Here is a 16,004-nt window from a genome sequence, read left to right on the forward strand (position 1 = left end):
TGGAGGCCTGTGAACAGTGGTGTGCCACAAGGATTGGTACTGGGTCCACTACTTTTAGTCATTTAGATAAATGATTTGGATATGAACATAGGAGGTATAGTTAGCGAGTTTGCAGGTGACATCAAAATTAGAAGTGTAGTGGACAGCGAAGAAGGTTACCTCAGATTACAGTGGGATCTTGGTGGGCCAATGGGCTGAGGAGTAGCAGATGGTGTTTAATTTAGATAAATGCGAGGTGCTGCATTTTGGGAAAACAAATCTTAGCAGGACTCATACACTTAATGATAAGGTCCTTGGGAGTGTTGCTGAACGAAGAGACCTTGGAGTGCAGGTTCATAGCTCCTTGAAAGTAGAGTCACAGGTAGATAGGAGAGTGAAGGCAGCGTTTGGTATGCTTTCCTTTATTGGTCAAGAGTATTGAGTACAGGATTTGGGAGGTCATGTTGTGGCTGTACAGGACATTGGTTAGGCCCCTTTTGGAATGTTGCGTGCAATTCTGGTCTTCTTCCTTTTGGAAGAACGTTGTGTAACTAGAATTGGTTTGGAAAAATTTACAAGGATGTTGCCAGTGTTGGAGGATTTGAGCTGTAGGGAGAGGCTGAATGGGCTGGGGCTGTTTTCCATGGAGCGTCCGAGGCTGAGGGGTGACCTTATAGGGGTTTATAAAAGCATGAGGGGCATGGATAGGATAAATAGACAAGGTCTTTTCCCTGGAGTGGGAGAGTCCAGAACTAGAGGGGATAGGTTTAGGGTGAGAGTGGAAAGATATTTTAAAAAATTAAGTAGCAACTTTTTCATGCAGAGAGTTTTGTGTGCCAGAGGAAGTGGTAGAGGCTGGTACAATTGCAACATTTAAAAGGCACCTGGATGGGTATATGAATAGGAAGGGTTTGGAGGGATATGGGCCGGGTGCTGGCAGGTGGGACTAGATTGGGTTGGGATATCTGGTCAGCATGGACAGGTTGGACCGAAGGGTCTGTTTCCATGCTGTACATCTCTACGACTCTATAAGGTTCTTGGCTGAGCAAAGAGAGAGAAAAGAAAAGGAGAGAGAAAGTGGGTGAAGAAAAGCAAAGAAAAAATAGATTGAATTTGAACTTGAGAAGTTGCGATTTAGTCAGCAAAGTCAGGTTAACGGGATGGAGATTAAAAGAGAAAGTAGTGATATATATAAATAGGTCAAAACTCTGCCACATTTTGATGAAAAAGATGTTGAAGCATTCTTCATTTCATTTGAAAAATTGGCTAGGCAGATGGAGTGGTCCGAGGAGTTATGGGTCATGCTAGTTCAGACTAAACTGATAGGCAGAGATAGTGAGGTATTTGCCACACTGTCAGATGAGGGGTCAAGAGATTATGAAGAGGTTAAACATGCTATTTTAAGTGCTGAATTGGCACCAGAAGCATATTGACAGCGGTTCAGAACCACAATGAAGAATCCAGATCGGACTTATGTTGAGTTCAAACGAATTAAACATAGTCATTTTGATTGATGGGTACATGCTTTGAAAATAAATAAGAATTTTGAGGCTGTTAAACACTTACTTCCAGAGATGGTAAGAATTCACGTGGAGAAACAGAAAGTTCGGGAAGTGAAAAGGGCTGCAGAATTAACAGCTGAGTACGTGTTGGTGCATAAGACAAGCTTCTGGCCAGAATTTCATCCTGTGAGGGATAGAAGTTGGGAGAAGGGGGAGATCCTACACCTTGAAACCAAGAGTTGAGCACATTGGTATGATTTTACCAGAGGTTAAAGAAGCCCAAGAGGGTGGACAGGAGGTGAAAGGCCTCAAGTGTTTTCAGTGTAATGGAGTGGGACACAGAAAATTACAGTGTTTTCAGAAGGGCACTGGGAAAAGATGTTTTCATTGCCAGAAAGTAAAGTCATAGTGCTGGCTTAGAAAGGCACTGTGGGAAAAGATGTGGTAAAAGAAGCTTAAGCCAGTGGCATTAGTGAAGGTAGTAAAGGAGATCCCAAGAAGAGCCAACGAGCTACAGGAGAGTGCATAGCCTAAGCAGGGGCTGGGCATGGAGTTAGTACCCTATCTCTACAAATAATTCGCCTCTGTGGGTAAAGTTTACTCAGAAATAACAGGGGGAGAAGGACAAAAAGTTATAATTTTGAGAGATACAGGACCTAACCAGTCACTGATAATAAGGGATGAGCGAATATGCACTCTTTGTAATCTGTTACCTGTCAGTGTTATAAACTGTGGGATAGATGCACAGAAATGTAGAGTTCCCCTGTGTAAGATCAGGTTTGGAGTGCCACCTCAAGACTGGGGATGTTACAGTGGGAGTGATTGACAGAGTGTCAGTTCCAGGAATTCAGTTTGTTCTTGGGAATGATTTGGCAGGATCAAAGGGAGGAGTGACAAACCTTGATTGTTTGTAAAGTCTCTAATCTTTTAGAATGAACATGTTGATTTCAGTTCTTTCATATGTTCTTTCATTTTAAATGGTCTGCGATTTACTTATAAAAAAACTGAAACCAACATGTTCATTCTAAAAGATGAGAGACTTAACAAATGATTCAGGTCTTTTTCAATAAATCATTTCAGTTACATCACACTGCAAACTTTAGCTATAAATTCTTATGATCTTATACTCCACAACCACCTAATGAAGGAGCAGTGCTCTGAAAGCTAGTGCTTCCAAGTAAACCTGTTGGATTATAACCTGGTGTTGTGTGATTTTTAACTTAAAAGCCAATGACACAATCCGATGCTTTGGGGATATAAGACCAGGGAGAATTGAACAGTTGAGAGGAGAACTGCCACCAGGCCAACAACAGCTGGTCAGAACTCTCTGAGAGGGACCTGTCTAGAGGAGGAGTTTGCACAGAGAAAAACCTCAACACTGACCTGGAGAGCCAATCTGCCAACGAAGATAAAGAGAAGATTCAACTACTGGCTGGTTTAAAAATGGAATTTTCCTGTAAATCTTAATTGAGAGTTTTAGTGGGCGAGTATTAGAGAAGGGAAGGTAAAGATAGGTTAGAGGAAGAGGGTATAAATAGTTGTGAGCTAATTATTCTCTGTTATACTTTAAGAACTAAGGTTGTTAATTTTTACTTTATATAGTTCTTGGCCTCTCGGATTTTCATAGATTACTACACAGGATAAATCTTTTCAATGTTGCTGGTTTAAATTCAGCAGGAGTGTTTACCCCATGTCGTAACACTTAGCATTGACTATAGCACACTGCTGCTTCTGCTTTGCACACTTGTAAACCTATGTTGTAGCTTCATTTAATTAGCACCACATTTTTAATTTTGTCCAGTATGCTCTTGGCATGCTGCTGTAAATTCCTTGCTAAACCAGGGTTGATTTCAAGGCTTGAGGGTAATATTAGAGTTTGGAATATGATAGCCATGAGGTTATAGGGTATATTAGGATATCATTATCCTGCTGCTGATGGCCCATAGCTCCTTGTTGTTACCCATTTTTAAGCTGCTAGACCAATTCTGAATGCATTTGGCATAGTGATGGTACCACACAACATGTTGCAGATTCTTCACCGTGAAGTTTGACTTTGTCTCCCCAAGTATTGTGTAATTGTGACTTTTGAAAATAATGTCATGGACAGAGACTTCTGGTCTGGAGAGCTGTCATCCAGACCTTTTCCTCAGCTCTACCATTCAACAAGATCATAGCTCATCCATTTGTGTTTCAAATTTTGTATTCTTATCTATCATTGATAATCTTTTACTTCCTTGCCGCCACTGATATTAAAATATTCAATAGCCCTGCTTCTACCACCTTCTAAAACAGAGAGTTCCAAAGTGTCTCAATACCAGGAAAGAAAAATAGTCCTTTATCTCTGTTCTAAAAGGGCAATCCCTAGCTTTAAGATAGAAGCATCTGGTTCTGGACAGTCCTACAAGAGTAAGCATCCTTTCCACATCCATTTTGTCGCAAGAATTCAGGATATGATCCATTCCAATCAAGTCAATTCTCACTCTTCTAGAGTCCAGTGGAAACAAGTCCAGAGTATCCAATCCTCACAAAACAGTGCGTTAATTCTTGTATCAATTCCAGGTAAACTTCCTCTGAACCACCACCACCAAGTTACTTCCTTCCATAAATAAGGAGAGGCAAAACCACTCTGACCCTTCCTGAATACATCGAGCTTTTCAAAATGCACAACCTAATGGTTGTCATGGGGAACGTGTTAGAATCAGATGCAAAATAATTGGCCTAAAGTTTCCTGTTTAACAGCTTGCTCCATTCTTGAATCTAGGATTTGTATTTGCTGTATTCCAGTCTGCTGGAAGCTGTCCTGAATCTAGAGAATTTTGAGAAATTAATACCTATATATCTCTTAGCTCATTGGCAAACACCTTTTAAGACCCTGGAATGAAGTCCATCTGGATCTGGAGACTTGTTAACCTGCAAACCTATCAGTTTGCTTAGTACCACTTCATTGGTGATTGCAATTTCACTACGTTCCTCTTTCCCTTCCACCAGATTCACAGCTACAGAAGCAAAATATCTGTTCATTTCATCCAGCATTTCCTTATCATCTGCTATGAACTCCCATTATTACTGTCTCAAGGACTGACACACTACTTAACATTTTTATTTTTAAATACCTAAAGAAACTCTTGCTGTCCATTTTCACATTTCTAGCTAGATTCCTCTCAAACTCTAACTTCTTGATTCAGATTAAACTTTCAGTCACTCTCTGCCATTCTTTATATTCTGACCAACCATCTGACCTCCCATTCATCTCTGTTCAATTATATGCTTTCTCCTTAAGCTTGATGTTTTCTCTAACTTCTGACTATAGCCTCGGGTAACTGTATGTGTGGAGTTTGCACATTCTCTTTGTGTCTGCATGGGTTTTCTCTGGGTGCTCCAGTTTCCTCCCACAGTCCAAAGATGTGCAGGCTAGGTGGAATAGCTATGGGAAATGCATGGTTACAGGGATAGGGTAGTATGTGGATCTAAGTGGAATGCTTTTTGCAGGGTTGGTGTGGACTCAATGAGCCAAATGACCTGCTTCTACACTGTAGGGATTCTATGATTGTGTGTATGCAATGATCCCCACTTCTGATCATCATGTCAAATGTTGCAGTGCTAACGAATAACAGTTTTGTGATTGAGTAGAGTGCTATCACCAATCCTACCTTCTAGATTACTATATCTAATGATCTAATTAGTTAGCTACAGTGGAGGATAAACTGCTAGTCAGTCTGAATAAGAAGAGACACTAGTTTATTGCATTACAGCAATAGGTCCAGATTACATTGGCTAGTTCAACTTAATAAGGAGAGGGTGAGGACTGCAGATGCTGGAGACCTGGTTATCCTGTTCAGGTCCAAATTGTGTTAGTCTGAATGTAGTCCGGAGTCCATGTGGGATCAGTCGATTCCATAGGCAGGCACTGAGGAAGGAGATGTGATGTGGTTGTGAGTCTGCTTTAGGATGTGGCTGAACATTATTCAATGTAATGATACAGCCTGTGTTGTACAACATTACCCAAAGCCTTACTTTTAATTGTATAGGTCCTGGTCTTATTTATTTTACTAAAATGTAATACCTCGCATTTATCCAAATTAAACTCCATTGTTACTCCTCAGCCTATTGGGCCAATTGATCAAGATCTCTTTACAATCCAAAGATTTACAAGGATGTTGCCAGGTTTGGAGGATTTGAGCTATAGGGAGAGGCTGAACAGGCTGGGGCTGTTTTCCCTGGAGCGTCGGAGGCTGAGGGGTGACCTTATAGAGGTTTACAAAATTATGAGGGGCATGGATAGGATAAATAGACAAAGTCTTTTCCCTGGGGTGGGGGAGTCCAGAACTAGAGGATATAGGTTTAAGATGAGAGGGGAAAGATATAAAAGAGACCTAAGGGGCAACATTTTCATGCAGAGGGTGGTACGTGTATAGAATGAGCTGCCAGAGGATGTGGTGGAGGCTGGTACAATTGCAATATTTAAGAGGCATTTGGATGGGTATATGAATAGGAAGGGTTTGGAGGGATATGGGTCAGGTGCTGGCAGGTTGGACTAGATTGGATTGGGATATCTGGTCGGCATGGACGGATTGGACCAAAGGGTCTGTTTCCATGCTGTACATCTCTATAATGATCTTCACTGACCGCTATACCATCAATTTTGATGTCATTTGCAAACCATGCCTTCTATATTTTCATCTAAATCATTTATGTAACAGAGAGACCTAGGAGTTCAGGTATGTAATTCTGTGAAGTTTGTGTCGCATGTTGACAGGGTGGTTACCACACTTGCCTTTATTGTTCAGACCTTCAAGCATAGGAGTCGGGGGCTTAATGTTAAAGTTATACAGGACATTGGTGAGGCCTCTTCTGCAGTACTGTGTCCAGTTCTGGCTGTCCAGTTGTACAAAGGATATTATTAATCTGGAAAGAGTTCAGAAAAGATTTACCAAGATGCTGCTGGGAACGGAGAGTTTGGGTTATAAGGAGAAACTGGATAGGCTGGGTCTTCTGACATGGGAGCGTAGGAGGTTGATTAGGGTGACCTTATGGAGGTTTATAAAGTCATGCAGGGTATAGATGAGGAGAATGGCAGGTGTCTTTTCCCTAAAATGGGGATTTTGAGATGATGAAGTATATTTTTAAGGTGAGAGGAAGAAACTTTAAAAACTGAAATGAGGCCAACGTTTTTACACAGAGAATGGTTTGTGTGTGGAATGAGCCTTTAGAGGAAGTGATGGATGCAGGTACAGTCATAACTTTTCAAAGATATTTGGATAATTACATGAATAGAAAATGTTTGGAGGGATATGGGTCAAGCACAAGCATTTGGGTCTAGTTTAGTTTGGGATTATGATCGGCATGACTGGTTGGACCAAAGGGTCGGATTCCATGCTGTATGTCTTTATGACAGGAGTCATTGAGGTGTCAGATCTAATCCCATCAGGATCGAGGGCTACAATCCTAATTCACTACCCAGGGCTATGTAAAACATGATCACATCTAATGCAATCTCCTATATAAACCCTGACAGAATCATAATCTTGTGCATCAGTGAGGAACTGTTTGTACCTGCTGTATGTTTAGTGACAGCCAGACCTGTGATTTGAGTAATCTATAGCAGCTATTCTTCCTGGTTCAAAATAAAGGTAATCAAAATCAGGATAATGTCAAACTGGCCCGCTTAACACTAATACATTGGAACAGAGTCAATTGTCTATCATCAATTCCTGATTCAGACAGGCTTGCAGTACACTCTGACACCATTAATGATTTTAGGTCTGGGAGCAACTCTGGAGAGAAAAATAGAGTTAACACTTCAAATCTGATATGACTATTCTTCAGAGTTCTTAAGAATCGCACCACCCCTGTTCCTTTCTCCACAGGTACTGCCAGAACTGCTGAGGTTCACCAGCGTTTTGTGTTTGTTTCAGATTTCTAGCATCCACTGTATTTTTGCCATGAATGATTGTCAGACCAGACATGTACAATAACAGAACTGGCAGATAAACTTGACTTTGGGAACTTGAATTCTTTAATGATCAATGGACAGAGTTCTTGGGCTGAGCAAACAGTGGAATTCCTACCTTGTGGAAAGAGGTCGTTCAGCCCATAGTCTGCACTGACCTTTCAAAGAGTAACTCCACCCAGACCCAGCCACCCACTTTAACCCGGTAACTGCACAATTACCATGGCTAATCCATCTTGCCTATACCTGGACAGTACAGGGCAACTTCGCGTGTTCAATCCACCTAATCTGCACATCTTTAGATTGTGGGAGGAAACCACAGCATCCAGCAGAAACCTGTGCAAAAATGGGGGGAGCATGCAAACTCCACTCAGACAGTCACCAAAGGCTGGAACTGAACCTGGATCCCTGGCAGGGGATTTGAGGCAGCAGTGCCAACCACTGAGCCCATTTGGTTTCAATTCCAGGAGTGCTTTTCTGTGTATGAGATTCATAAACTTTGGCTTTGCTAACCTCTAACTAAGCTTTTATATCAAGTAGAACATGCTTCTGTAGGGATCGAGTGTTTATGCCATATATGACAAACAGTAACTGTACCTGTTAGGATTCCTCAGACACCTGATATTGAGACTGTGAAGTATCATGATGAAGTTGTGCAGGTTTCAGGACACTTAATAACTCAAAAATGAATATTCAGTAAAATTACGAAACTAAGATTTTATTTTGGTACTTTTATATAATATCTTAATTAATAGTACACTCTGGAATATATGTATTTTTTTCTAACCTGGAGCCAGGTTTACCTATAAATGGACTCAGCTATCATAGACATTAAGGTAATTTTCACTGTGCAACACATTGAAACAGTGCTTATTCTGTGTTGTTTAAACTCTTAAGAGATATGTGTAATGAGCTGATAATGCAGTTAACATTCTTATTGTAATTCTAACATTACATGATCCTGGCCAAATTTTGATTGATCATCAATTTACTAACTTATTGTTATGATTAAATGACATTCAAATTGTCCAATCATCAAATAAGGAGCATGGGCATTTAATCTAAAGAAAATGAAAACTTTTTTGTTCAATATAGATTTTAGTGTTTACTTGATTTTTAAATGGAGATATTTAATATGGTTAATATTTGTATAATCGCCGATTAAGCAAAAGGACCTTGGTTTCCATACAAATTGCATAACTGCTGTTGAACTTGGAAAATTACTTTTTTAGAAACACTGAGTGCATTACATTCTCATTCTATGTATTGTGACATGTTCACCCCATTGTTGGCTAACAAGACGTTAATGCTGGCTTCCCATGCCCATCCTTTGGGAATTCAATTTTAATATGAATCTGTATCAACCAGATTAGATTTTACTTTTCTTACATCATATATCAGTCTGTGACAAGGTAAATAGAATAAAAAATACTGTGTTTAATTGTGAATAACTAAGGCAGATTGCTTTTGAATTCTTTACCCTAATAACAATATTTTCATAGCTCATATGAATTTGAAAATGTACTAAAATGAAAGATTTCTGGGTTATCAAAGTCATAATGATTGAACATGATGCTAATGCTTTATATGCAGGAAGACCCTTCAAATGTTTAGTCCTGAACCTTTTCACTGTGGTATTGTCTTTTACAGGTGAAGTTGGCCTTTCAGAAAGAACTCTCTAAACCTCTAGCTGCTCGCCTTTTACCAAACCCATTTGCTGCAGCAGCCGCTGCTGCTGCTGCAGTGAATTCACCATTCGCTTTGCGCTCCAGCCCGGCAGCCACTCTATTCCAAACAGCAGCCCTTCCTCCGGCTCTCCTTCGACCAGCTCCTGGACCTATACGGGCAGCTCACACTCCGGTTCTATTTGCTCCTTACTGACCTGCCCTGTGTACAGGAGAGAACATTAGGAAAGTAATAATAAAATACTGCAATAATTCAAACAGGGAACTATGCAGTGATAATCATGGAATTAAATAACATGGAAAGAAACTTGCTTGTGCAGTAACCAACGTGGACTCTGAATAGCTGCATTTTTATTCAGCAAAAAGAAGTAAAGCAATCCTCCCATAGGAAAATCTAATACACGGATATTATGAGTAGTTTTTAGTGCTGTAGAAATGTATAGAGTCTGCAAACTACCCATAACAATCAGCCTTTTTACACAGTATTTTCATGTAATGTTTCCATGTCTTGTGAATAGTCTATAAATGTGTGTCAGGGCATTAAACTCAAGTCCTATATGTATATTTAATTTCTCTCTGTAGGATGAAACAAAAGAAAATGGGACACTGTGACAATTGTCTTCATTAACTGTCAGCACAGTTCAGCAGCTTGCTGCTTTCTATTTACCCAACTATAAACTTGTAAATGGTGTCTTGTGAATTTGTAGCTTTGTGCTGTATATCTCTGATGTAATAATATGTCTAATATGATTTGCCAATGTCAGATGGAATGGAATAGCAGACAAACCAATATAATTTTTAGGCATCCTAGCATATCATGTTCGGGAAGGTGTGTGACTGTCTTCATGGAGTTGATTATGTATTTATTTTTAACTGCAGACAAAGCAAGGTATTAAAATGTACGGACAGCATAAACGCCACACACCTTCTTGTACTTCATTTTATAAAGCAGCTTCACGAATTGTAGTTTTCCCTTTACACACAACCAAATTGCAATCGTGCTTAATTCTATTTGTCAGAGCTGAAATTGTTGGAGTTAATCTGAATTAATGAATTGGATTTTGCCCACTGGCTTGAGTTGAGGGAGTCGTGTGTTAGGTAGGTAGGAGGGGTCATGTATCAGTCCTTTCGGTTGAGCCAAATGAAATTAACTGTCCTTTGGGCATTTAAATGCTACCCATTGGCCTATCTCTGAAATGGAAGACCCTAGAAGTGGAGGTCCCGCCCACCAAATCACATGCCAACAGTTATTCATCCCTGCTAGTGCAAGTGGAGAGCAGTGCTAACTGGTGGCACTATACCCATCAGAGGTTCAGGAGGATTGGGAAACCTTAGCGCAAAGGTTAGTGAGAGTGGGAGAAAAATGTCATGGGTGGGGCTCCTGACAGATGGGGCTGCATGATCCCTCCAAACAGCTTCAGAATGCATGACAATAGAATAATCATGGAATCCCAACAGTGCATTTCGCACAGCGAGTCTGTACCCGACAATCTGAAGAGCATCACACCCAGACCCAGGCCTCTACTCTATCCTTGCATTTCCCATGGCTAACCCACTTAGCCTGGACACTTATAGGGCAATTTAGCATGATCAATCTCCCTTACATGTATGTTTTTAACTCTGGGAAGAAACCGGACCACCTAGAGAAAACCCACACCGACACCAGGAGAAATAGCAAAATCTACACAGCCAATCACCCGAGGGTGGAATCAGACCCAGGTCCATGGAGCTGTGAGGCAGCAGTGCTAACCACAGTGCCACCATGCTACCTAGAAGAAGGATGAACTTCCACTGAGAGGTCACTAGCACACATAGTTTGCTGGGTGATCTTCAAATGCAAGGAAAATCATGCGGATCCCATTAAATCAATAACACATCACTAAACTGCAGTGGTCTCCACCATAATGGTTGTTAATTGGCTCATAAATGACATTCTATCACCAGCAGCTGAGAGAACCTACCACGAACCCCTGTCACCCTGCAAGTTCATCAGGGATGGTTCTCATACCAGACAGAGACTGGAGTGGCTTTGCCTCCCTATGGGTCTCAGCATAGTGTGTGGCATTAAATCCAGCCTGATATTCCCATTCAACTGAATTGTTGCACTGAGTAAAGTAAAATGAAAGAAAATTTCAAAACCTATACTGGTTGTTCAGCTTACTTTTTTTAAAAAACATTCTTTCTCTTCAACTGTAGTTGCAACCAGTTTAAATGAATTCCAGATGCGTAATGAAGCCATTTCATTATGGCTTCATATTGAAGTTTTAATGTTTTCTCTCATAACTCATCTGTATAATTTATGTGGCTTAAATGTTATTTCTTCATTGTTTCTCACTATTTGGATGTTAAGTTTACGATACAGCCATGCAATGTCATATGCTTCCGAGGAAGGTCTTTCGGAGATTGGTTTGACTTTTTTTTGTTTTAGCTTCTTTGCATTTTGTTTCATTCCAGCTTCAAGAGACTTAAACATAAATGTTCACAGCACAACAAAGCTGGGAAGTCATTTTGTACATTCTAGCTGTTAAAGCCTGCAGCTTTATTGCAGACTATTAGTAGTTTAGCCAAATGTAAATTGTGACAAGAAAATGATGTTTCCATGTACAGTAATGTCAATAAATGCTTTCCCAACCTTGTATGTATCTTTAGTGATTACAAAAATCAAATGAAACTGATAGCTCAGGTCAAAATCTTTAAAGGTGATGTAAAAAGGTTTGCTGAAATAGAAAATAATTTGTTAATAAAGTATTAGTATTAACCAAAAATATTCTGTGTTTATTGTGAAAAATGTGGATGACTGAACGGCATTTGATTTAGAAATAGTCGCAGTTATTTTTACATTACAGGCTAATTGAAATCCTGCTGCAAGGATTACACAGAAATAAAATCTTCAAACATTTAATAATGAAAGTGTACTAATTATATTTTGTCAACAAAATGCTCTAGTGTGTCGAGATGGAAAATAATTCTGGAATAGAGAACAAGTTGTATTTATGTAAACTTGAAAAAGGAATAGATTTAAGTTTAAAACAGAAAACTATGCACTGACAGGTTTGCTCATTTGAGAATTAACATCATTCCTGGTGAATTCCAAAACTCTGAATTCTCTACTATTAGACATTGGTGTTTGATATTTTTGTGCAATTACTCAATATGAAATTCTGCAGATTTAGAAAGATATAGCAATGTGATATTGTCTTGGCTAAAACGTTTGTGGTAGTTTTATAAACAATCGTGGTCTAATAATGCATTTTGTTTTCCCAGTACAAGGAGACACATAATGTGGAAGTAACTGCAGCCTGTTGAAGAGTGAGCCATGATGGTCATGCCTGTTCAAATGTGAGGCGGGGTGAGGGGGACCGGGATGCAGGGGGTGGGGAGGTGGAATTAACACTGTAGCAGCTTTGCTGATGGCCTCACTAGGTGGTCATTGGTCGTTACTTACTTTTTATTCATTCGTGGGTCGTGGACCTCACTGGCTGGTCAGCGTGGATTGCCCACCCACAGTTGCATTGGAGAAGGTGACAATGAGCTGCCTTCATCAACCACTGCCACCTTGGGGTGCAGGGACACTCAGCTGGTATTGCTGGAACTATAAAACTGCTACTTATCCAATTGGCCAGTAACTGTCTAAGACGGGACTTCTTCCTGAGATAGGTGTGGACTTCCTAAAGCAAGTAGCCCTTCTTCTCGTATTAAATTGCTGTGGGGCAGCTGTCAGGAACGTGAATGGTGTCCTATTCTATCCCGCGGCTTTTTCAGCTGAGAAGGCAGGAATAGGGGCTGCTGAGTCCCATAATTATCAGCCAGATGTAGATACAGCTTGGCTCCCTCCACGCACTAGTTAAAGTTCCTCTTTTATTCAAAAGCCCACCTTTGGCTGCCTGAATCCATATTATTTTATCCTCTGCTGACAGCAGGTGTAAGTTTTCTGAAATCACTGCTGAAGGAAATGAGTTTTAAAAGAAAAAATTGAACCGTAAATGTTGCAAATTGAAGATCAGAGTTGGCTGAAAACACTATTGGTTCTTCAGGATTTGGACGACAGGAGGGGTGAACGTATTGGTAGAAGATAACCAGGCAGTCTTGAGCTGGAACCACCCTGTGAAGAGCTCGAAAGAAAAGCTTGAATTGACCTGCAGCCAGAGCTGCCAGGCTGGATTGTGGAAAGGGGGCCTCTGTAATGATCAGCCTGCAGCACTCTGGTACCCATGGCTCTGGGCTATTGCTCAATTGGAGTCCATGCTGCTGGCATCACTAGCCTGATACTGGCAATAAACTGCATGGCCTAGCTTTCAACAGAGGTCCCATCCACTGTCGTTATGATCCTGATGGTGTCACCAATTTCCCCTAAAGTGGATACCTAAATGCTGTTGATTAGCTGCCCACTGCTGCCAGCTGGGTAGCTGATGCCAGTCTCACCCCACATTCAGCAAGATTGCTCATAGGCAGGAATATATCAGGAGCTGAACACAAAATGTTTTCCATAGTCTCCGCTGCCTCCAAATTTACCTCCACTGGCTGTTTAGATACTGCTCACTGTGTGCAGACTTCCTTCACATCCTTTGCTGGCAGGTTGCACTGAGGTGAATTTGGCATCGTGTTTGTGTTGCAGATCTCCTGATATGAAGCACCCATCCAGGGACTTTTGTAGAAAGGTGATTAGCTACTAATATTTACCTTTAAAAAGGTGACCAGCTACTAAAGAATTTTAGTGACTAAGAGCAGCACCTCACCTAATGTATGCAAAGCTGTAACTGTAGCCAATATGATATGTACTGGATTAGTGGTGCTGGAAGAGCACAGCAGCGAAATCGACGTTTCGGGCAAAAGCCCTTCATCAGGAATAAAGGCAGTGAGCCTGAAGCATGGAGAGATAAGCTAGAGGAGGGTGGGGGTGGGGAGAGAGTAGCATAGAGTACAATGGGCGAGTGGGGGAGGAGATGAAGGTGATAGGTCAAGGAGGAGAGGGTGGAGTGGATAGGTGGAAAAGAAGATAGGCAGGTCGGACATGTCAAGGAGACAGTAACCTCTTCCCACCCTATCTCTTGCAAAAATGCCATCCCGTATTCCCAATTTCTCCGCCTCCGCCGTATCTGCTCCCAGGAGGACCAGTTCCACCATAGGACACACCAGATGGCCTCCTTCTTTAGAGACCGCAATTTCCCTTCCCACGTGGTTAAAGATGCCCTCCAACGCATCTCGTCCACATCCCACACCTCCGCCCTCAGACCCCACCCCTCCAACCGTAACAAGGACAGAACGTCCCTGGTGCTCACCTTCCACCCTACAAACCTTCGCATCAACCAAATCATCCACCGACATTTCCGCCACCTCCAAAAAGACCCCACCACCAGGGATATATTTCCCTCCCCACCCCTTTCCGCCTTCCGCAAAGGTCGTTCCCTCCGTGACTACCTGGTCAGGTCCACACCCCCCTACGACCCACCCTCCCATTCTGGCACTTTCCCCTGCCACCGCAGGAACTGTAAAACCTGTGCCCACACCTCCTCCCTCACCTCTATCCAAGGCCCTAAAGGAGCCTTCCACATCCATCAAAGTTTCACCTGCACATCCACCAATATCATTTATTGTATCCGTTGCTCCCGATGTGGCCTCCTCTACATTGGGGAGACTGGGCGCCTCCTAGCAGAGCGCTTTAGGGAACATCTCCGAGACACCCGCACCAATCAACCAAACCGCCCCGTGGCCCAACATTTCAACTCCCCCACCCACTCTGCCGAGGACATGGAGGTCCTGGGCCTCCTTCACCGCCACTCCCTCACCACCAGACGCCTGGAGGAAGAACGCCTCATCTTCCGCCTCGGAACACTTCAACCCCAGGGCATCAATGTGGACTTCAACAGCTTCCTCATTTCCCCTTCCCCCACCTCATCCTAGTTTCAAACTTCCAGCTCAGCACTGTCTCCTTGACTTGTCCGGACTTGTCCGACCTGCCTATCTTCTTTTCCACCTATCCACTCCACCCTCTCCTCCTTGACCTATCACCTTCATCTCCTTCCCCCACTCACCCATTGTCCTCTATGCTACTCTCTCCCCACCCCCACCCTCCTCTAGCTTATCTCTCCACGCTTCAGGCTCACTGCCTTTATTCCTGATGAAGGGCTTTTGTCCGAAACGTCAATTTCGCTGCTCGTTGGATGCTGCCTGAACTGCTGTGCTCTTCCAGCACCACTAATCCAGTATTTGGTTTTCAGCATCTGCAGTCATTGTTTTTACCAATATGATATGTATACTACTTACTCATGCTCAATTCACAGAAAATCATAAAACAATACTTTAGAATAGGATTGGCCATGGAATCGAGGTCTACTCTATGGCCTGAACTGTCCATACATTAAGGTTCAGTCTGTTCCTGTCACCATCGTTTAGAATTGGCGAGTTATCCCTTATCTGCTGTTCTATACCAGCAACTGGGGCACAGTCATAGTAAAATAGTTCCAAATCTTTATTAATACTATATTCATTTCTGATATCTGGAACAAATTGCTGCTTCTCTAACACTCTCAAATCTCAGTCCCTTCTACCTGAGTGATCTCTCAATGTCCTGATTAGACACTCAGTTCCAACATTGGCTGATTTATACTAACCCTTAATCCCACACTATTGCACTCAGTCTTAACTCCATCCAGCACAGAGATATGACAGTTTATCAATCCAAGCAAGTGAACCCCTGAAGTGTATTGTCAGCAGAAACAAAACCCTGTCAGTGTCATGCCTAAAACCACCTAGGCAAGTTTGTATGACAATAATGATGCTGAGTTTGAGTTGTATTTATTTTAGTTATTCTAAGCCGTACATTATTCAAAAATGAAGATTTGAGTGTGCAAAGTGTGACTGAAATCCTCAGACTTGAAAGAGACAAGT

General features: G+C 41.8%; 1 protein-coding gene across 3 annotated transcripts in view; it reads left to right on the forward strand.

Moving 5' to 3' along the window:
- LOC140480421 (zinc finger protein 385D-like) overlaps nt 1-11,881 on the forward strand; it is a 1,040,629-nt gene extending 1,028,748 nt beyond the window's left edge. For all 3 annotated transcript variants that reach the window (XM_072575258.1, XM_072575256.1, XM_072575257.1), the window contains one exon: nt 9,082-11,881. In XM_072575258.1, coding sequence (XP_072431359.1) covers nt 9,082-9,312 — 231 coding nt within the window. In that variant the 3' untranslated portion in view covers nt 9,313-11,881. The remainder of the gene's footprint in view (nt 1-9,081) is intronic.
- The last annotated feature ends 4,123 nt before the right edge of the window (nt 11,882-16,004 follow it).

The sequence above is a fragment of the Chiloscyllium punctatum genome, chromosome 8, assembly GCF_047496795.1.
Source record: "Chiloscyllium punctatum isolate Juve2018m chromosome 8, sChiPun1.3, whole genome shotgun sequence".
NCBI lineage: Eukaryota > Metazoa > Chordata > Chondrichthyes > Orectolobiformes > Hemiscylliidae > Chiloscyllium > Chiloscyllium punctatum.